Raw genomic sequence first — 23,940 nt, forward strand, 5'->3', positions numbered from 1 at the left:
GATGTCAGGAAAATCTTCCTGCTCTGACAAAGGGTCTCTGCTTAGTGTGTCAGCAATTTGCAATCTGTTTCCTTTGGTATACTGGTACTGAACATCGTATCGGTACAAACGCATCATCAAACTTTGAAGTCTTTTAGGTGCACAACTGAGGGGTTTATTGAGTATATTTTCCAATGGCTTATGATCATTCTGTATTATTATTGTTCTGCCGTACGTGTACTGGTCAACTTTTTCTAGAGCTACTACTACAGCCAAGAGTTCCTTTTCGATTTGAGCCCACTTTTTCTGAGGCTTTGTGAGTCACCTTGATGTGTATGCTATTGGCATTGCAGTGAGACCTGATGAGTCCGGGTCTAGCTTAATATGCCAAAAAGCTTCCTGAATGTCGACAGCAAAATATCTTGGCGTTACCCATTTCAGCCAAAATGTCATCTAGTGTTGTTAGCTTGTAATGCTCCCTCAGTAGTGCCTTGTTCAAGGGTTGAGGATCAATGCAGATTCTGATCCTGCCATATGATTTCTCTACCGATGTCATTTGGCTAACCCACTGCATCGACTCAGTTATTCTTTCCAGAATTCCTCGTTGAACTAAGGAGTTGAATTTAGCTCTGACTTCCTCTTTTAATGCAATCGGAATTCTTCTACATGGTAAGACTTTGGGCTTCACTCTTTAATGTAGCCACGCCCAATTCAAGGTTTTGATGTTTTGATGTTTTTTTCCTGTGGCTTTCACTTTGGCATTAAATCGATCTTCATTTATGTGAATGAGTTCCATTTTTCTCAGTGTTGATAATCCTAGCAGGCATGTTAGATCATTTGGTATTACCACATACTCTACATTGAATTAATCATTGGTCTTTTGATTGGTGGTTACAACGTAGCTTTTCCTTTTTGCTCCTTTATGTATTTAAGATCACCCTTGCAAAATTTGCATGTCTTCCTTTGTCTTTGCTTCTTGTCACTCAGTTGATAGGCCTTTCTGTATGTTGGATCTGACTTAGATGTTGATACTCTTTCAATCGTTGATTTGTCCAAAAGTTTGTTTTTCTTTTTTCTCTAATATCCTTCATTTGCCTTTGTGATCTTTCATATATCCTACACACATCAATGCATCTTTGTAGGGCTACTTTCTCGTCTTCAATAGTTTCATCTTCAGGTGTTCACTTCTAACCCCTAAGATAATTCTATTCCTATTCAGACTTTCTTCTAGTTTATCAAAATTACATCTGTTTGCCATTTCTTCAGGGCGAGTCAATTTTCTCGTCCTCTTATTGTCTTCTCGTACTGAAAATAAATCTCTCATATGTATCGTTCGTTCTCCCAATGAAGAACTCTTCAAGACTATTCAAAACTTCATTCTACTTTTTCCTGCCCTTTTTTAAATGAATCAAACACGTCTGCTGCCTCAATTCCAATTATGGTCATTAGTGTTGCTACACGTATATCTTCTGTCACTGTTATGAGTTTCGTGGCCTTTCCAGAGTTATCCCAGTCTCTTCTGAATCTTTTCCTATCTGCCGCCATATTGCATGTTTGCAATAGCGGTTGCGGTACTGGGCAATATCGGTTAGTAGTTGTCATTTTAGCTTTTGTTTTCTTATATTTCCTTTAAGTTTCTCTAGGTTATCGTTTACCTTTATTAGATGTGTACACCGCTGCTACTATCTTACGATAGATACTTAAATATTGTTGTAAACTTGTCCCCCCCCCAATTGACCACTTTTTCCACGTGAGAACTTTTTGAGTTTTGTTTCTGCTTGGAGGCGAAGCTGACCTGAGCGATTGTGTTGGTGTTTGAAGTAACTGCAGTGATCATCGCTGATTTTTCGACGGAGGATTGTTTTTCTTGAATCGGTTTTTGTTATTAGGGATCTGTACATTTTATTAGAACTGTGAAATTATTTCTATTACTTGGAGTATTGACTGTTCATAGCGGCTACTGGCAATTAGGTATACACTCTGATGATAAACAGAAAACAGCTTTCTCCACTGGAAACGGACTATGGCAATTGCGGTTATGCCTTTTGGCAATGCACAGGCAACATTTAAGAGACTGATGGAACAGGTTTTGAGGAGCTTAAATTGGAATGCTTGCCTGGTTTACCTAGATGACATTATAGTCTTCGGAAAGACATTTGATGAACACACACATAACTTGAGGGAATTGATGCAGCGTATTCGAAGTACAGGAATGAAACTAAATCCGAAGAGGGAAGTTAAATATCTGGGACATATTGTATCCAAAGACGGGGTAAGCACGGATTCAGAAAAAACGGAAGTCGTCAAGCACTGGCCTACACCTACTAATCTTCATGAGCTCAGAAGCTTCTTGGGTCTTTGCAGCTACTACAGACGCTTTGTACCCAGTTTTTCCACTATCGCTAGAGCCCTTCACCAATTGACTGAGAGAAAGACGCTATTTCAATGGACGCCAGATTGCCAAAAAACTTTTGAAAGATTGAAAGAGGCTCTCGTCTCATCACCCATGTTGTCTTATTCTCTTCCAGGTATTGTGTTTCAACTTGACACAAATGCTAGCAATACAGGGATCGGTGCTGTTTTATCACAGTAAGTGGACGGTAGCGAGAGAGTGGTAGCCTACTTTAGCAGAAGTTTGTTAAAAGCTGAACGAAATTATTGTGTGACTAGACGTGAGCTGCTAACTGTAGTGGACTCCATTATACATTTTCACAAGTATCTCTATGGACAAAGATTTAATTTGAGAACAGACCATGCGGCCCTCCAATGGCTACTTTCCTTCAAGAATCCGGAAGGACAAGTAGTTAGATGGTTAGAAAGGTTACAGACGTATGATTTCGAAACACAACACAGGAAGGAACAAGCCCATGCGAATGCCGACACTTTGTCACGACGACATTGTAAGCAGGAGTATAAGCATTGCACAAAAGTAGAAGGGAAAACAAGAGCCCTGGATTGTAGGCGGCTGGAGCTAAGTGCATCGGAGTCTTGGTCTGAAGAGACGATACGCAGAGAACAAAAGGATGACAAAGATATAGCCCCAATTTTGCAATGGAAGGAAGTTGGACAACGCCCTGATTGGCATCAAATTTCTAGTAGGGAAAAGATTACCAAGGCTTACTGGGCACAATGGGACTCTCTGGTGATAGACAACGGCGTCCTAAAACGGATTTGGGAATCCACCTATGGGACCTCGACACGAGTACAACTAGTTTTACCAAAGATTAGAATCCCAGGAGTGCTACATGAAATGCACAACGGCTCCACAGGTGGTCACTTAGGCGTTAACAAAACGTTAGAAAAAGTCAGACAAAGGTTTTTTGGTGTCGCTACAAGGAAGACGTAGAAGATTGTGCCGGAAATGCGACCGGTGTGCGGCAACTAAAGGCCCGCAACGTCGAACTAGAGGACCCTTACAAGAGTACAACGTAGGTGTCCCATTTGAGAGAATCGCACTGGACGTAGCTGGACCTTTTCCTGAGACAACAAAGGGAACAAATACATTCTAGTGATTATGGACTATTTTAGTAAATGGCCTGAAGCTTTCGCGATGCCCAGCCAGGAAACAACAACAATAGTCGATATTTTGGTTGGACATTGGATTAGTCGGTTTGGTGTCCCAATGGAACTACATTCGGATCAAGGACGCAACTTTGAATCTGATCTGTTTCAGGAGATTTGTAAAATCTTGAATATCGAGAAGACGCGAACCACACCACTACGCCCTCAATCGGATGGGATGGTAGAACGCTTCAACCGTACGTTGGTACAACACCTGGCTAAAATGTCAGCAGAACAGCAAAATGATTGGAATGAGCAGTTCATGCAACTACAGGTTACATGCCAGCCAAATTATTGTTTGGTCGAGAACTTAGGATGCCAGCAAACCTCTTATTTGGACAGCCAGGAGAGCAACCAACAATGGCAAGCGAATATGTAACAGGACTTCGAAGGAGACTAGAAGAGGTTCATGTAGATGCACGGAGTACGATAAAAGACAGTAGCGACCTTATGAAGACGAGATACGATAGAAGGGCCAATTCTACGGGGTTTGAAGAACGTGATCTTGTCTTGCTATACAACCCCAAGAGAAAGAAGGAAAGATCGCCGAAATTACAGAAAGACTGGGAAGGCCCTTATCGGATTATGAAAAGGATCAATGACGTTGTGTACCGGATTCAGAAGGGCCCTCGAACCAAATGCAAGGACGCAACTTTGAATCTGATCTGTTTCAGGAGATTTGTAAAATCTTGAATATCGAGAAGACGCGAACCACACCACTACGCCCTCAATCGGATGGGATGGTAGAACGCTTCAACCGTACGTTGGTACAACACCTGGCTAAAATGTCAGCAGAACAGCAAAATGATTGGAATGAGCAGTTCATGCAACTACAGGTTACATGCCAGCCAAATTATTGTTTGGTCGAGAACTTAGGATGCCAGCAAACCTCTTATTTGGACAGCCAGGAGAGCAACCAACAATGGCAAGCGAATATGTAACAGGACTTCGAAGGAGACTAGAAGAGGTTCATGTAGATGCACGGAGTACGATAAAAGACAGTAGCGACCTTATGAAGACGAGATACGATAGAAGGGCCAATTCTACGGGGTTTGAAGAACGTGATCTTGTCTTGCTATACAACCCCAAGAGAAAGAAGGAAAGATCGCCGAAATTACAGAAAGACTGGGAAGGCCCTTATCGGATTATGAAAAGGATCAATGACGTTGTGTACCGGATTCAGAAGGGCCCTCGAACCAAATGCAAGGACGCAACTTTGAATCTGATCTGTTTCAGGAGATTTGTAAAATCTTGAATATCGAGAAGACGCGAACCACACCACTACGCCCTCAATCGGATGGGATGGTAGAACGCTTCAACCGTACGTTGGTACAACACCTGGCTAAAATGTCAGCAGAACAGCAAAATGATTGGGATGAGCAGTTCATGCAACTACAGGTTACATGCCAGCCAAATTATTGTTTGGTCGAGAACTTAGGATGCCAGCAAACCTCTTATTTGGACAGCCAGGAGACCAACCAACAATGGCAAGCGAATATGTAACAGGACTTCGAAGGAGACTAGAAGAGGTTCATGTAGATGCACGGAGTACGATAAAAGACAGTAGCGACCTTATGAAGACGAGATACGATAGAAGGGCCAATTCTACGGGGTTTGAAGAACGTGATCTTGTCTGGCTATACAACCCCAAGAGAAAGAAGGAAAGATCGCCGAAATTACAGAAAGACTGGGAAGGCCCTTATCGGATTATGAAAAGGATCAATGACGTTGTGTACCGGATCCAGAAGGGCCCTCGAACCAAATGCAAAGTAGTGCACCTAGATCGGTTGCACCGTTATTGTGGAGATGATGGAGAGTCTGTTCGGGATGCACAGACATAGGCAGCGTTGTAAACTTGTCGCCCCCCCCCAACTGACCACTTTTTCCACGTGAGAACTTTATGAGTCTTGTTTATGCTTGGAGGCGAAGCTGACCTAAGTGAGTGTGTTGTGTGAAGTAACTGGGGTTATGATCGCTGATTTTTCGACGGAGGATTGTTTTTCTTGAAACGGTTTTTGTTATTAGGGATCTCCACATTTTATTAGAACTGGGAAATTATTTCTATTACTTGGAGTATTGACTATTCATAGTGGATTGTGCTTCTGCAATCAGAAGGATATCGTCGACCTGAAGATCGGTGAGTTAACTTTCTTTAGTCTACTCCAATATAAACAAAACTTGAAATAACAACTTTCAGAATATAACAAACAACTTTAATCAGCCATCTTGGCTCCCAGAGTAGTGTCCCCTATGCATGGACACAATTCTTCCCACCATATAACATTTCATTGACACTATGAACACTCTGTAATAACATGTCAATAATATCAAAAACCATTCTAAAAAAACATAGGTATATATTAGATGAAATGAGGACTTAAAGCCAAAGTCTTTACAATACAATTTAGCAATGACTAAAAAAAATATTTCATTGAGGATGAAATGACCGGGGATGAAGTGACCTCATAAGAAACAAGTGACCAAAGATGAAATGATCGGGGATGAAATGACCGATCACCGATGTAACATATTATACTGTAACATATTATATTTAGCCTACAATGGCACACTAGCGCGCCAGTACAACACTGCTTGTGTAATAAATGGAGTTCCAAATATGTCTTCCCTCATAAACACTAGTTTGTAATTTATAATATTACAAATATTCTACAGTGACGCTTTAATAGTTATTGTTGGCGGCGCGTTTGTTAATGTCTAGGTTATTTTTAATTTCATTTGTCCTGCTCACATACAGAGGCACACCGCAACTATCAGAACAGACTAGTAGATTACATTTGTAAATTAAAATAATTTAATATATAGGATAGCTGATGCAAAATAATATAACCATGAAAAGAAGCAGATGTATTAATATATAAAGTAAATTTTATCATGGATTGCCATCCCTCAGGGCTAGAAGTGTTGCAAGTCTTTGTCATTATCGTGTCACAGCTGGTTAGTTGGCTACTAGACGTCTGTGTAGTCAATGATGTAATCAAGCTGTGGTCTTTACCTCGTAGTTAGACGTGCCTGCTCACACCAGATTTTTTTCAGCAGAGAATGTTGCTCTAATCAGTCGACAGTGGACAATAGCTATTGGGCTGTGGACACTGGGCACTGGACAGTAGGTAATGCCTTTTCACTGAAAGGTGTGAGGGTATCTGGCGTGGTCGGCTCCGGTCACATTGTTCCTTGAGGATTTGGCAGATGCAGGTCAACGTTGATAAAAGGTCATCTCAACCAGTTATCACCGACCAGGCCGTTTGCCCCTAAAGAAATCTCGCAAATTAAACTCTGTATGAGTTTTAGCGGGCCTATGTTTTTTTTGGGTCTCTCTCTTTATATAGATACTTTACTGTCCAGTCTGTGCGACTCTATGCTTAGGGCCGTGTGTATCCTACGTGGGTAGGGGGTGTGTGAATAGTTATCATGCCACTGTGGCCGCTGTGTGTAGCGCTAGTGCACCTTCTATCTATTGGATCGTTGGTCACCAGTCCGAGCGGCAAATAATCAAAACTTAAAACATGGGTTGCTTTTTGTGCATTGTCCAATTCTTGCCCCGCGAGAACCAGGACTTTTGTCTTGACGATAAAGCATAGAAGACTTTAGTTTTGGGTTGCCACGTCACAGCTCCACTAACCACAGGTCTGTGCTCAGGCCTACTATGTGATTGGTATCGGCTGGACATTATTTTATATGCTGAAGAGAAATCACTCATTTCATCATTTTAAAAAGTTTATTCCGCTTTTGATACAATGAACGTTGTCACTGTGTAGTGAGCACGATGCTTTATGGTGGTGAGAACAGGTAAACATATATGTATCAAGAGCGTAGACTGAACAGTTTTAACATGCATACCACTCTTAAAGTGCATCTCCTGTTTTCAGTCAGGAAGTTTTCAAATTGGCCAACACTCACAGTGTCTATACTCTATCGGAAATGTCACCCGTATGCCACAAGATAGTATTCCTAAAGACATCACTTACTCCAATGGTTCTCAACTCAAGGGGGTCGAATTAAGATTTGCCAGGGGTTCCTAAGACCGTCTGGAATTAGATTTCTTTTTGTCTACTGCGGCGTATTAACTTTTTCTGATGGTAATTACTATTATTTACTTTTATTGTCGTTCGAGAGTATATGTTACAATCATAGACTATATATAAATGGACTGCCAACACTTAGGTAACTAGACATACGTCCCGTTCTCCGAGGCGTCCTTGGTTGCATGACACATTGACTTCCGGTAGATTTTGTTTACTATATAAAGAAACCATTCCCGAAGATTTTATTCACCTCTATTACAGCAAATTATGAATGGAAACTTTATTGTCATAGAAGATGTTACAGAGTTAAGTGTGCACAAATCAACTAGTGATTTAGATCTAAAGCTGTAAAGCTTTATAACTGATTTTCATAGCCAATATAGACTAATTAGCCAAGCCTGTATTTCGCGTATTTTCTTGTTTACGACATTGATTGAATTGTGATGCCAGTTGGGATTATTTTTGTTTTAAATCACATTTGACAATTTACACATATCTCGTATGGTGAATGAACATGTTTGTCAAAATAAGTCTTTTTTGTGAGCTAAAAGGTGGTCGACATAACAAAGATGACCCATGGAGATTCTTTAAGACCAGCTTAGGCGCCAACTTGCCAAAGCTGACATAGAAGACAGCACCTACTTCAATAGAAAGTGATTTTTTTTTCATCACATCAGACAATTATTTTTTTTTACAATGTATATTCTAAATGTGAGTAAAATAAGAGTTTTACTGAAAGAGTCAATACATTTTTGGGAGTGCTATTTAATATCTTTGTTTATAATGGGTGATTTAAGTTAAGTCTGCGAGTGAGTCGGTCTAAATAAAATAACACTAGGGAGTCAACTTTACCAACTTTTGTTTACATCGATAGTAATGGAAAATCAACCATAAAAATTAAATTAATGATGTATTTTTGACTAACTGAAAAATCTGAATAAGATATTAGTTTGTTTTTTTAAACTAACTAGAATCCCAAATAACATCCAATTCTCTTAAAAGCTATAAAAAGATCTGATACTGTTCCAAATATTTCTTCGCCTAATAAAATTCTAGAATCAGTAGAAAGTGATTGTACACGTAAACATGTAGACTTTCACATAAAAGCATGTAGTGACCTATGGCTATAAACGTTATCGTCAAAGACGACCGTACACACTACTATATAGTTTTTTTAATTTTATTAATAAACTAGTTCAAACACTATTTATGTAAATGCTCCTGTTGAATTTGGTAAAATCAGAATGTTTTTATAAAAATCTGGCTATCCCTTTAGTGCTGTTAACAAAATTATGACTAATAATATTTTGAATGTCAAAACCGTCAAGTTGCTAGATTCATCATCTGTGTGTGTCTGATAAACCCAGAGAATCAAGATCTAGTCTAGATCTGTATTTTATATAGAATCTAGCTCTAGACTAGATATAGGATAAATCTCAAGTCTGGATAATAATAGACCTAAATGATTAGCTTCATCTTAGCTTATCTTCAAGCTTGTTAATGGCTAATGATAATCTAAATCTGACTTGTTAACTTCGTCTTAAGTCTTAGCCCTTAGCTTCTTCATTTGTGAATCATGAATGGAAGTGCTTGGCTCACAGATCATTCTTTTATTAAGATCTACTTTATCTTTACTAACGACTCTAATCTATATCTAGTTTATATCTATATTTTATATAATAATAATAGACCTAAAGTAGACTCTTATATCTTATTATCTATGATCTATACAGATACATCTAGAATCTGTAATCTAGATCTATTCCTATACACTGATTATAAAGATTTAATGTTTCTGATGAGCAATACTACTGTTGACAGCCATTGCCAATTATCCTACTCATTTACTTAATGTGGCTCTATTGATCATTACTCATATCTTACCTAGATATAAACAACTGTACTAGTTTGGACTAGACATTCTAATTCATTGGTTCTATTTTTTTTTTATTATTATTCTCACAATTCCAGTAGGCTGAGTAGTTACCAAATTGTGCTATTATTCACTGTAGATCTAGATCTTAACTTTTAAGCACCAAAGAAGTACACAAAGGATGTTGAATGGTACTCCAAGTGCTCTAATTGCTACCAATCAATGTGTGGATCAAGTATTTACCCAGATATATAGTCTATGGTTACAATTTACTGAATCAGAATTATTTCAAACATTTTAATTGTCACAGCATAATTATTTATAATATATAAAATTATATATATGTGTGTGTTTGTGTGTGTACATAATTAATTTCTATTACATTCTGACCCTTCATTCTTTCGGAATACGTTTATTGTACCCTAGAATAGGTTCTTCCTGGAGTTAGTGGAAAAATTGTAGACTCTCCGTCCTTGTCAGGGGCTCTGGGGTCTGGGGGAGCGCTGAGAGCTCTCCCAGCGGAGATTGGGGCGGAGCCCAGCCGCCAAACTCTATTTCCGGTACTGAAAGTCAGCAAAATGCATATTCTGAGGTATCTACAGTGCATTAACCTGCTATTAAAAAGTGTTTTTTCAAAAACCTAATCTGCTATCCTTACTTACTCAGGCGTTCGGCGCATTTGGTGGTAAGCTGCTTCCACTGGCAATGTTTTAAGCCTCTTCCCACCTGCTCTGAGATCCTCCATAAAAAGTGTGGGGCCAAGTTATACTAGGAGTTCCCTGTTTGCGCTTTCCTCGTAATGGCCTCCATGTCATCGCAACCTTTTTATGCGTAATTCATTTTATCAGTTCCGCAAACCTCATGCAACGCTCTGTCACCACCTTACTAAGGGGTCGACTTTCAGTTCGGCTTAGAATGTCCTTGATTGAGACCCGATGTCTATAACAGACTCCTAAAATCCATCTTAGCCATTGCCATTTATTAAACCAAAGTATAATTTAAAATAAACTTTGTCAGGTACGGGATAACAGACTGCAGGTGTCACAGGAAGTGCTTTTTCATTGGTTGAAGAAAATTATTTCATTGGTTAAGCCAAGTGTCAAATTGAAAGTTAAAAAAGGCACCACCAAGAACCTTCAGTCGGAATGTAAACTTTGTAGAGATAGGACGGACTTTAGTTTTGAGTTAGAATTTGTAGAGATCAGTCTTGTATTTTTTTAAATCTAGTTATAAATTTGAATATTTTATTATTGAACTTTGAAACAAAGTTATTTATCTGATATAATTTTGTTTCTGTACATATGAATTAAAGTTATGTATTTGATTTAAAAAGGATTTTCATTTATTGAATCTCTAAAATAGCATTTAGATCTAGTGATATACATCTATAGAAGCCCCGGCACGTCACAGTAACTTCTAGCAACATCTGACATCTGAAGAAAAGGTCTACAGATTTAGCACTTCTCAGCACTATCAATGAATTAGCACCTACAACGATCAAGAAGAAGAACCTGTGACATCCATCTTTGTTAAGCCACATTTAGTTTTTTTTTTAAATTCGGCAGATGACTATTCACTGCACTTTATTAATGGAGCCCAGTCACTGGTTGAAATGTGTAACCCCTTTTGGCAACGCTCTTCATTTTATATCGAAAAGGGAACTTTATCGTCGAAATCATGTGTTGGGGGGTTTTAAACTAAAAAATCTTTGGAATTTTTTTTAACAAATTCAAAACCCCCTTAGCTACTCTTAAATAGAATTTGGTGAATTTAGTTTGCTTTAGAATAATATTCAAGAAAGAGGTTTTCAACCTTAAAACTCTCTGTAGGGGGGTTTTAAACTCAAAATCACCTGGAGGGGTTTTAAACTTAGAAAAAAGCCCCCTCCCCTATGGCTTGGCTACGCTCATAGAATTTTGAGTGCGTAATTTGCTTTTTAGCGGCCCCCGTTAGGGGAAAAAGCCGCTATTAGGTTTGTGAAAATGTCCGTCTGTCCGTCTGTCACACTCAGATCTCGAAAACTAGAAGAGATATGAAAAATATTATTTCACCAATAAATGCGGCTTGAAAAGTTTAGGTGCAACGGCTACTTTTGGTTTTCTAAAAGCAAACCGTTTAATTTATAAAATAAATTATGCAAGCGATTTTTTTCATAAAAATACACCAATTCTAAAACAATTACGTAAATGTAAGGGAGGCAATGTTACAATATGCTAACAAAGATGGATAAATTTTGTGTATTTTCAGTATCACTAAATCAAATATGTTAATAAAATGTACAAGAAATGTTTACAACTAATATAAATAATAGTTAAAGGTGTTTTTTGTGGTCAACTAGCTGATAAAATTAATAGAAAACATTTCTGTTTGTTTATAAAGGCTAATAATGCACTTGGTATGTAAATGTCACGCACATTTTTTAAAATAAACTTTTTATGCAGCGACTTTCGTGCAGTAGCGTAACGTCGCAACATGCTATGGTGCTAAACCAATTCCTTAAACTTTTTTTAAAAAATCAGATTTTATTTATTTCTTGTTTAGTGCCCCTCATCGGAATAAAAAAAGCTTATTTTTGTGCTATTTATCTGTTGGTCGGTCTGTCCGTCAGGATTACGTTAACAAATAACACTAAAGGAAGGCTATTGTAAATCTGATTTAACCATTTTTCATTCAGGAATATTGCAATAGTTTTAAGTATCTATAATAGATTGTTCCGGATGTTTTGTGAAAAACAAATCAATGCCAGCGAATATTTTTTTGCTCTTCTAAATTATATTAGATTTTATTTCCATGCTTAAACGTTGAAAGAAACACATGAACTTTAATACATTGTTCCGGTTTTTTAATGTAAATAACATATAAATGCTAAATAAAAATATCTATACCGATTTATATTTCAATAACTATGAAGTTGTTCCGGATATTGTTTTATAAAAAATAAATTATGTCAAATGATTGTTTGAAATCGCATAATTGACTAATATTACATTTATATTCTTTGACACTATGTCACTGTAGTTTATTTATCCTTATCAACTGTTCCGAATTTTTAACTTAAAACAAATTTATGTCAAATGACTTTATTTTTTTCAAAAATATCGACAATAGGTTGTTCAGGATTTTTAAAATAAGAAAGTAATTTACTAGAAACGATTATTGAAAATCTTTTTTTATTTTATTTTACAGTAAATTTTCTTGCCGAAATATAATAAAAGTTGTTTAATCGGTAAAGAATGTTCCGGATTTTGCTTCGAAATGTTTGAAATCCCTCTTCTAATAAAAAAGAAATAAATTTCTCTTTTACGAAAATTGGTTGTTCTGGATTTTTTATGAAAAATATTTTAACTCTATTTATGTAAAATCGCACTTGTCTCTTACACTATATTTAACTTTCTAGCTAAAACTTTAGAAAATCTTATTATCGTTAATATTATGTTCCGATTTTTAAGAAAAACAACTTCCTAACACCAAAGTATGGTTTGAAAATCTCTCCATAAGGCTATGGTACATCTAATTTTCATAACAGACCATCCCACAAATTTAATTAACGGTATCTCACTATAAATACATAAACATCCGGAACAATCTATTATAGAAACTTAAAACTAATGCAATGTTTCGAAATTAGCGAAATTAAATTTTAATCAGATTTTCAATAACTTTTAGTCTTTTTTTTTCTCGCTATTAACATGACGGACAGACAGACTGAAAGACAAAACAAAAAAAAGCGTCTTTAATCCCTTTATATATCTATATTATAAAGTAGAATGTGTGGTGTATGTATGTATGGATGTATGTTACTTATAGACATCAAAACCGCTTGACCAATCTTGATAAAACTAGGCAGGAATGTTCCTTGGGTACCAACTTAGACCGTAGTGTATGTATTGTAGCCCTAAAACAAACTTAAGACCCTCAAAAAAAATATAGTTGTCCGACTCTATTACAGCTATAGTATTTTATGGATCTAGGCCATATCTACAATGTTGACATGAGAAAAGATATAAAGGATTTAGACCTAGATCTAATTTTAAGAAATACACTTTGCGCAGATAGTTTTTTACTTTGATACATGAAAATACAAAAGAAGATCCATTGATTTCACTATAGAATAAAATAAACCTTTAATTTTGTGTTTCAAAAGCATTTTTTACATAAATTAGTTCCTTATATCTGTGACTACAGATTTCCTTACGAACATTCTTTCATTAGACAATACCGTAATGAATCACGTACTAAAAATTAATTCGTTTAATTGTTTACTTTAAAATCCCATCCCTAGATCTAAAACTCTAATTCAACTCTAAGATGATAAAACTTCTCTTCGCACAGATAGTTTTATACTTTAATACATTAAAATATTAATTAAAGTCCATTCATTCATATTTTGATCAAATAAACATTCAAATTTGGTTTTCTAAAGCTACATTCGTTTACGAAAGCTGCGAAGCCGAGTTAAGATAGGCCTAGATCTATATTCATTCATGAATCGCGTACTAAAAATTATTTCGTTTAATTGTTCACTTTATAATCCCATTCATTTAACAAAGCTATCGCTCTTTTCGTTTTTAATAGATAAGAATGTATCTACTTCGGGTAAACCCATTTTCGCAAACCTAATTTTATTTTCGTAGCAAAAGAGAAATAACGTGAAAGGATCATTAGCTAAGTTTAACATACATCTAAATCCAATCAGCTAGATTATTCAAAAGCATTTTTTACATAAATTAGTTCCTGATATCTGTGACTACAGATTTCCTGGCGAACATTCTTTCATTAGACATTACCAAATAGTTACACATTAACTATTAACACATCTCTTCTGAGTCTATTCCTAGGCCTAGGTCTAAAACTCTTATTGAATTCTAAGATGATAAAACTTCTTTTCGCAAAGATAGTTTTATGCTTTAACACATAAACATACTAATTATTGTCCATTCATTTCATATTTCAATCAAATTTTTAACATTCAAATTTGTTTTTCTAAAGCATTTTTAATACATTCGTTCGCTGTTCGCTAAAGCTGCGTAGCCGTGTAGCCTATATTCATTCATGAAAAAAAGTTCACGCATGCGCAGCACAGAACTCTAGATTAGTGTAGATTTAGATCTACGTCTACCTCAAGATCTACTTTATACTTTATACACATGAACATACAAAATTTAGTCTATTCATCTCAAATTTTAATCAAATATATGTAGGCCTACAAGCAAATGTTTTAATTTGAAAAAAAAATGGATTTAAGCCTATTAGCTATTTTGATTTGATAGCTTCATTCACACTATTTTTACATTGACACATTCGCTTTACTTATTACATTATTATTTCGTTTAATTGTTTACAAAACACTCTCAGTGACTATATCGACAGTAATGCGCAAATAAAGACCCGCGGGTAGCGGGTAACATATGTCTAGTCTATACTATAAAGTAGAATGTGAGGTGTATGTATGTTACTTATAGACATCAAAACCGCTTGACCAATCTTGATAAAACTTGGCAGGAATGTTTCTTGGGTACCAACTTAGACCTTAGTGTATGTATTGTAGCCCTAAAACAAACTTAAGACCCTAAAAAAAAATAAAGTTGTCCGACTCTATTACAGCTATAGTATTTTATGGATCTAGGCCATGTCTACAATGTTGACATGAGAAAAGATTGAAAGGATTTAGACCTAGAAGACATTTTTTAGTCTAACTAGGACGTGTGACGTAATGGAATTTTTTTCCTTCGACGTCATATGGAGTTAATTCTTTAAATGAAATGCTAAAAGATCTCACTCGGTGCACCAATGTCTATGAACACTCGACAAGCTGCTCGTATAGATGACATTTTTTAGTCTAACTAGGACGTGTGACGTATTGGATTTTTTTCCTCTGACGTCATATGGAATAAATTCTTTAAATGCTAAAACAACTCGGTATAGTAATGTTTATTAAACCTTGTAATGTGACTCGCATATTAAAAATACAATAGCTAGATTTAGATCTAATCTAGATTTTTTACACTAGATCTAGATTTTTTTTTACACTAGAGCTAGATTTTTAAAAACTAGATTTAGATTTAAGTTCTAATTAAAATCATTGTAGAATCTAGATCTAGGATTTCTTGGTCTAGTTTAGAATGTTTGTTGTTTTACATGTTTCGGGTGTTCCTTCAGAGTTGTAGTCCAAACCTCCCCCAGGACGACGGGGAATGGGAGCGGGTAGGGTTTGAACAACGGCAAATGAATCTTTGAAACATTATTACTTTTAAAAATCAAAACAAAATCACGTCTTGGATATTCCTTGCGAATATGCGGATCCGACAGGGATCTGTCTCCCACGGGGGCCGCCTCTGAGTTTGTGTGTCAACACAAACTCTCTTTGTAATCTTGTTTTTTATATTTTAGAGGTATTTTTTTTAGCATCAAACGTCGCTGAAAAGGGGTTTAAAGTCAAAACGACCTTTGGCTACGTTCATCGAATTTTTAGTGTGTAATTTGCTTTTTTTTTATTTTGAAGAGGTATTTTTTTAGCTTCAAACCCGATGAAGGGGGGTTTTAACTCAAAATAGCTTTGGCTACGCTCGTAGAATTTTAAGTGTTTAATTTTCTTTTTTTTATATTGAAGAGGTCTTTTTTAGCTTCAAACCCCGCTAAAGGGGGTTTTAAACACAAAACCCCTCTTGGCTACGCTCATAGAATCTGGTGACTGACGTATGGATAGTCTTATATTGAAGAGAGGGGTGTTTTATTGTAAATTTCGGAGGGGTTTTTGATTTCCTTAGCTATGCTCTTGGAATTTGAAAATTGTCGTTCACATTTTTTTTTGTTTTGTTTTATAGAAGAGGGGTATTTAGCTGCAAAAACCCCTGGTAGGGGGTTTTAAACTCAAAACCCCATTGTTTGCGCTGGGGCAAGTGATGGTTTAGTATTAAAATATCTCCTAAAATAAACAAAATCAAAGCCAAATATCAGTCACTAAATTCCACCCACCCACCCACCTTCTGCAGGGGAGATTTTATTTGGGGGAAGGGGTTGACTCCCCCCTTGCTACGCCCATGATTCAAATTACTGACTGACAGAAACGGCGTGACATAACGTTACACCTTGTCAGATTCATAGATATTGCTCTAACCCTGTTCCCCTCTGACTAACCATTTGTTTTCCACGTGCGAAGTAGGGTGATTTTTGTTTATGCTGTTGGGCGTAAATGACCTGAGCTAGTGTGTTAATGTGTTAAGAAACTTTAGTGATGATTTTGGATTTCTCGACTGAGGATTGAGTTTTTTTCGTTAACTTGTGTTAGTGAATGGGGATATGTAAATTTGATTTGGAGATTGTGACATTATTTCTTTTACCGGGGATATTGATTGATCATAGTTGGATTGTGCTCCTGCAATCAGAGAGATACCAGCGATCTGAGAATCGGGGAGTTATTTTCTAGAGTTCAATGCCACGTCTTAACGATTGCTGTCGAAGCGGGATATCGCCTCTACTCTACTTACTAACATGTCTACTTCTTAACGACTACATGAGCTTCAGATTAACGAAATCCGTAAGGAGCTAAAGAGGTGGGACATCGTAGCGTCAGGAAACAAAGAAGCCCTCGTTAGCCGTCTGAGAGATGCCTTGAAAGAAGAAGGGGTTTTTACCCGGACACTTACGAGTTTGAAATGAAAGCTGATCTCAGCAGTGAAATACAAGAGAAATTCTAGGGTCAATGCAAGCAATTGCAACTGGTCTGAAAACAGATCTGGAGGAAATCGCCACTGTGAAAACACAGCTTACAGTAGAGATGGAGCAAATGATTAAAGCCTTTAACGACGAGATCCAGGCAGTCAAAGTTGAGCTGGGCAAGGTGTTTAACGCATTAAAAAAAAAATTCAGGATCGATCGAACCAATTTGGAAATTCAAGTCACCTATTTTTGATGGTACAGATTCGTGGGAGTCTATAAAAGACAATTTGAGGCGGCTGCTAAAGTGAACAACTGGAGTACAAACGATGAAAAAGCAACTGGATTAATGTTAGCGATACGAGGAAAGTCCTTCTGAAGTCCAACTGATAGTTACAGACCAGCAAGATCACGAGGCCATTGTTAGAACAATGGAATTGCGATTTTGGGGACTAACACGTGAAAGAGGCTTATAGAGTGCAATTGAAGACTCGGCAGCAAAAACCAGAAGAGACGCTACAGGAATTGATGGCAAATATCGAACGACTGGCACGCTTGGCATATCCTACCGTGTATTATGAGGATATGTTAAAACTGCGCGCTATGAAAGTATTTCGTTTTTTTTAACTTACAACTAAAGCGAAGTTCGTATCAACATTCCTTTTTAAAAACTACATTTCAATCACTATTTCATTCCATGAGTTAATTAATAAAAGTGTGAGCTGGCGCTCTCAGATCTATTTTTGTATTATTTTAATTTTTGTAATTTATATAGGCTAGTGCTAGAATATATGTAATTCAGTGTATTTAGTGCTAGAATATATGTAATTCAGTGTATTTTCATTTTGTATAGGTCAGTGCTGATAGTATGTAATGTCCGCTATCAGATACCTCCTGCTACTTATAGTTTTTTCCCATTATTTGTGTTTCACCCATAAACAAAAAGTCGTTTTCGAAATTGTTAACTAATGTTATAGTGCGAGATATCTTTTCGCATTTTTTGTCCCTGATTAGTTTTCCTTATTTTTGTCTTTATTTGTTCGATTAGTAGTTATTTATTAATTTCAGTTTGAAAGTAAGTCTACAACCCGTAGTTTATTCTTTTGGAGCTTTAAATATAAATAACTTTTATCTTCTTATTTGAATTTTTTAAATTTTAATTTGTTAGATTTTCTTTTTATTGCACTTTATTTTGATATATAATGTTAGGTAGTCCGTTTCTGTATTATTTTGTTTAATTTTATTGTAGCTTATGGTTAGGCACACATTAATGATGTAGATAGCTCAGGTTAGGTTAGGGAATGAGCATGACGTCATGCTCTCTGATATTTGGAGGTGCGGCAGCTTGGCTTCCGAACGTGGTTTCTGACTTCGAATCTCGGTTAAGACTGGGATTTTTACATTCGGAACCTTTACAAAATTTACATAATCTGCCCCATAGATCACTAGGTCTGAAAGGGGAACTTTACTTAATGAATATATAAAAAAAACAACAACTTGTAATTGAAAAAGTACTCATATTTGATAAAAATTCATTTTGAAAGATTTAAACTTTAAAAGAGAAAAATTATTTTTTTATATTTTTATTATAATATTATTTTAAAATCCAATGATTTTTCTAAAATTCTATTACTTTCATCATCAAAACAAGACTATGTCATGAATATTCCTGGTCCATTAGTGAATTCGATGGGGGCCACCTCTGAGTTTGTGTGATAACACAAACTCTCGTTGTAATCTTGTTATGTTTCTAAGCCTGGATCTATTTTACCAAACTAGAATTTTCTGGATCATAACTCTAACTAGATCTAGATCCAGTATATTAGTCTAGAGTCTAGACTCTTACTGTATTACCATGTTTGGATGTATATCACTACAACAGAATTATGTATTCTCTGAGTAGATTTATGCATGGGCGCACCTTTTTTTTTGGGGGGGGGGGTGTACAGGGTAAAGTTTTACTTTTTTAAAAAAATCAACTATATATTAGTTATTAAGAGCGAAGCAATCGCTTTTACAAAACGTCATCAGCTTCACAAATGAGGAATAGTCTTTAAAAAAACACGAGTTTTTGTTACTTGTTGGTCAGTCGAAATGGGACAGATTCTACGAAATGTCAGATGATGGTAGGGGAAAAATTAAGTTTCCAAAGTTATTATAGTGATGAGATGATGAGATGATGAGATGATGAGGTGATGAGATGATGAGGTGATGAGATGATGAGGGCATGCACCTCGCATGTGATTTGATAATAGCAGCTGAACTGCTACGACGCCGCTTTCAAGTATTTCGTAGTGGACAACCTTTGAATACTTTTGGGAAAGAAGGAATGGCCGTTGAGGCTCCAATTTAGTGTCGTGTCGAGGGTTCGTAATGCTGATATATATATATATATATATATATATATATATATATATATATATATATATATATATATATATATATATATATATATATATATATATATATATATAAAGACCTTTCTGCGCAATCGTAAGTTTCAAGCTAGCTGACGAACCAACAGTGTTTCATATATATATACATCGAATGAGCAATACATGTAGCACCCTAAGTTTTTAACTCATATATGAAATTTGAATTGTTACGTTGTGAGTTTCATTGTTATTTTTAGTATTAATATAAAATTTGTGATGGGCCTGGTAGAACCATTCACTCAGACGGAGTTGGCTTGCACTTTGTGTGTAGGGTGTGTGTGGAACTGATTTCCTCTATGACAGTTCGTTGGAGAAAGCAGTGCGTTTTTATCCATAAGGGCTACAACTAAGAACTAAAATGAGCATATTTAAAATCGGAAGGGGTAGCAAAAAGGAAGAAATTTCTATCCTACACCTGAAGAACCAAAATGTTTCTGCTGCATTAGTGGCACCTGTGAAGGAGGCAAAGCAATTGTTCTCTTTATGGCTACAAGTGATTGGCATGACTACAATATAACTGATTAACACATTAAAGTTACCTACAAATACAGGCGCAGACGTCGAAAAGATAACTTTAAAAAGCCTCCTGAAGACTGTGTCAATTTTGTCTAGTATATGGGTAAAATTAGGGTCGACGTATTCGCGCATAATCGTCACTCTTCCTTATTCTTCAGAGACGCAAACAATGCTTTATTACTATTATATAAATATCTTTTTGTATTAATATTTCTTATAATTAACACTTTTCCCTAATTGCTCAAGGGGAACCAAGATTCGACGTGAATGTGTCAGTGCCAGCTTATGTAATGGATGTATCAAGTTTATCTATTCAAGGAGTTGTGTTAATAAAGTGGGTCATATTTCAATACTTTTTATTGAATTGTAACATAGATTTCTTTTATGTCAATCAATGTGTCCTTTTTAAAAATGTAGATTATAAACGTAATTGAAAAGGTCACTGTACTCATAATTGCCAAGTAAATATGCACATTATTTACATACCAAATAATAACAATTTTACGACATTATCAACATTTTTTTTTCTGTAGCCATACAAGTGGAAGATCTTGTGTTGGAAATGGGTCTATAACATCTTTTTTTATTCCATCTGAAGAAATTTGGAATGCAACAAAGGGATGGGAGAAACCCTATCATGACGCTATGAGCAGACGTCTCTCTGGAACTCCTCTAGATGTACCCAAATACAGGAGCATTGACAGTATTCCTGTGTCAGACTACTCTGTTTACTTTGCTTATGAATACAGATTTATTGATTATGTCAGTATATAAATCAGTTTAAATGTCTTTAGGCAAACAGGGAAAATGCGGTGACCTAATATTTGATTGTTACAGTAGATATATAATTAGGGATGCACCGGATAGCACATTTTGTTTAATATCCGTCAGAGATGGATATGGCCAGATAACGTACCTACATGTCGCAAAACTTCAAAATAACATCCCTTTATGTTTTTTTTTTATTTTACTTAAAGGTTAGGACAAAGAAAGGTTTAAAAATTTGCCAGACATGGCTGCTATGCATGTAATGCGCATTTATAATGCAAAGTTTCATTTCTATTCGTCTTTGTAATTAAAAAAAATTTGGTGGATATTCATAGATTTGAAATACATTTATTTAAACATAAACGTTAATACACGGCATAATATTCATTTACGAAGCCACGTCCACTTTATACATATTAACAGAGTTTTAGATACTATGGTGTACTTTTTACTATCCAGCCAATTATCATGCAGATGCCATCAAGGCGTGAACATATTTAATCATTTTCATGGGGAAAGGCTCAATAAAACTGTTTGCCAATTTAATGCAAAGGGTTTACGAAAACATGACAGAGAAAGTTGTAGTTATTTTTTTTCCCGATAGGCTAATACATTGGTTGAACTGCTGATGGAAAAACACTTTTTGAGAAATAACAATATACAGTCGGTGTCAGCAATAAACTTTTAGGTATCGAATGCACTTCCATAAACTAAACAACGCCCAAAATATTTAAAAAAATGCAGATTGTCTATAACTAACATGTAAACAATTTGTGTAAACGTGTGTATTACTTCTGCTCTTACACCGAGAGCATATACTTTGTCAAAGAATTCTGTGAACATGTCGAATTTTAGGCTATGGAAAGACCAGGTGGTTACCTTTGATGTCTGCGGTGGAGAGACTACTTATATCCTGCATTGAAATCTTAGTTCTTGCCTCAAGAGAAGTACTCCATAATTAAAAGCTTCTTTGAAAACCCTATTGCGTAATTGTAGCCGTATTTTGTAAATGTAAAAATCATCTTTGTTCATTTTAAAATGCGCTATTGTAAAGACGCATAGAGAGTTGAAAGCACTATTACTCGGCAACATCTGAGCAAAACCTACTTCCTTTTTCGCTCCCCAAATATCTGGTCACCTTATAATCATTGTGAATATGATAATATTGATTTTCAATTTCCTAACACTTGATATGTCTAAATTACTAATATGTGTTTTCCAAAGTAATAAGACGTGTATATTTAATATCATTAAAACTTTAGATTACATACACAATTAACATATACGTTCTTTTTATTGTTTCAAGTATAAAGGTCGCATAAACTTTGAATGGCATCGTGATGATTTGTTAGGACTGGCGAAAAGAGGAGGAGCTACAAGCGATGAACTTTTTGGAAATGAGTTTGTGTTTGTAGCCAATATGACTGACTGGTATTCAGGTTTGAATCGCACTGGCTGGGCAGGAACGATTGTATATGATGATGAACTGAATCTTAAATGGATAGGAGGAAACGTCAGAACATTCAAGCCAGGCTCTTTATTCAGAGTTCAGGTACCGTATTCGTTTCATTGGCTTACAGGTCGTTTACATCAGAAAATGTCATTGAAATATCGGGTTCATTAGGCCCTCAGAACATTTAGCTGGGTTATTCAGTCTCATGCACGAGTTACTTATAATTGATAATTTGCTTTTTTTAATAGTCAGAATTTATTAAATCATTTAGAGTTTAGCTGATAAGTATTCATGTGACTAGAGTTTAGATAGATTATATGGTATACAAAATTGTGAACATTGTAACGTAACATTTACTTATACTTTCCTAGTTTACTTAACATTATCTACTACATAAAATTCTTAGTCCTGATGACTCAATCACTGATTAATCATATACTCTTAAACAAGCAATTCTTGTGTGTATGTATGGTATGGTATGTATGTATTGTCAGGGTTGTGTTACAGCCTTAGCTCGTTTGCCCGGGCCCCTGACATTCAACAGGCACCTTCGTGCTTACAATAAATAATTGACTCACTGTTAACAATGTAACTATTTAATGACATGAATATAAGTAATAATGACAACTGATGAAGTAATGACATTGAGTCTAAAATATTCGAATATTGTGGTTATAGTAATTAAACAACAATTCTGCACCTTGCTATCACACAACGCCACACAATAGTACGTTCAACACTGGCCCACTGCCGACAACAAACTCCAATGTAATTTTTATAATCCCATAACGAACTCCCTATAGAGACATAAGAAAAGACAAATTGAAAGTTCTAGTCCCAAAACGCTAAGGCAGCGAAACAACTTCGAAATGTAGTAATGCCTTAAATACTGTTACGAATCTCACTATCCAGGCTCTCTGCAAACTGCACCATAAACCACCAACTTAAAGAACTTGACAACTCAGGGCTCCAAAGTAACGTAACAGTTTAATAGTTGAATAAACAGCCAATACTGTACAAATATCTCTCCGATAACACCGTGCCGCCGTATCAACTCTTGCACTGGCCTCTCCGTCTCGTTCCGGGCTTGCACTGGGTTCAACAGTTCAGGACTGACTTTACACACTAGGCTCGATGTGTCGGACTCGATCGCAGACCAAGATCAAGACGCCAGTCGTCTCAACTGTACTTGACAGTACTCCGCACTGAACCGTCGTAATGCTCCGTACAGAACCACACCGTTGAAATGTGATGTAGTCGACCGTGTTCTGAACCCCTGCCGTGAACCGTCTTGACTGGACACCTCCGCTCTTTATATAGGGTCCCTACTGGCCTTCTAGAACCGAACGGAACATCGATCGACGTTTCTAGCTTCGTCACATGACTACATCCCTCGTGACGCTCCTGAGCTCTGTTCACGACGGCGATCCTTCCCGAACCGTCCTGTTGACACTCGACTCGGCTGACCGTCGTAACTCGTCACGGTTGACCGCTCGTCTAGCGCTGGCCTGGGGCGATTTGCGTCGGCTGACTACACTCACACCACTACCCCCATCTTTGCCACCACCAAGTTTATAACAATATTCACCCTAAACAGAAGAATCTCAACAAACGTTACACCAGCATAACAAAACCACTCCATAACTTACTAGCCAG

The 23,940-nt window shown here is 36.4% G+C and overlaps 1 protein-coding gene across 2 annotated transcripts in view; it reads left to right on the forward strand.

The window, feature by feature from the left end:
* Positions 1-23,940, forward strand: part of LOC106069365 (alpha-2-macroglobulin-like) — a 237,685-nt gene that overhangs the window by 40,295 nt on the left and 173,450 nt on the right. For both annotated transcript variants that reach the window (XR_008778985.1, XM_056036079.1), the window contains exons 7-9: positions 20,310-20,397; positions 20,597-20,825; positions 22,138-22,383. Coding sequence is in view for 1 of the 2 variants with exons in the window: in XM_056036079.1 (XP_055892054.1) it covers positions 20,310-20,397; positions 20,597-20,825; positions 22,138-22,383 (563 nt within the window). In the remaining variant the exon portion in view is untranslated. The remainder of the gene's footprint in view (positions 1-20,309; positions 20,398-20,596; positions 20,826-22,137; positions 22,384-23,940) is intronic.

This window comes from Biomphalaria glabrata, chromosome 7, assembly GCF_947242115.1.
Source record: "Biomphalaria glabrata chromosome 7, xgBioGlab47.1, whole genome shotgun sequence".
Taxonomy (NCBI): Eukaryota; Metazoa; Mollusca; class Gastropoda; family Planorbidae; genus Biomphalaria; species Biomphalaria glabrata.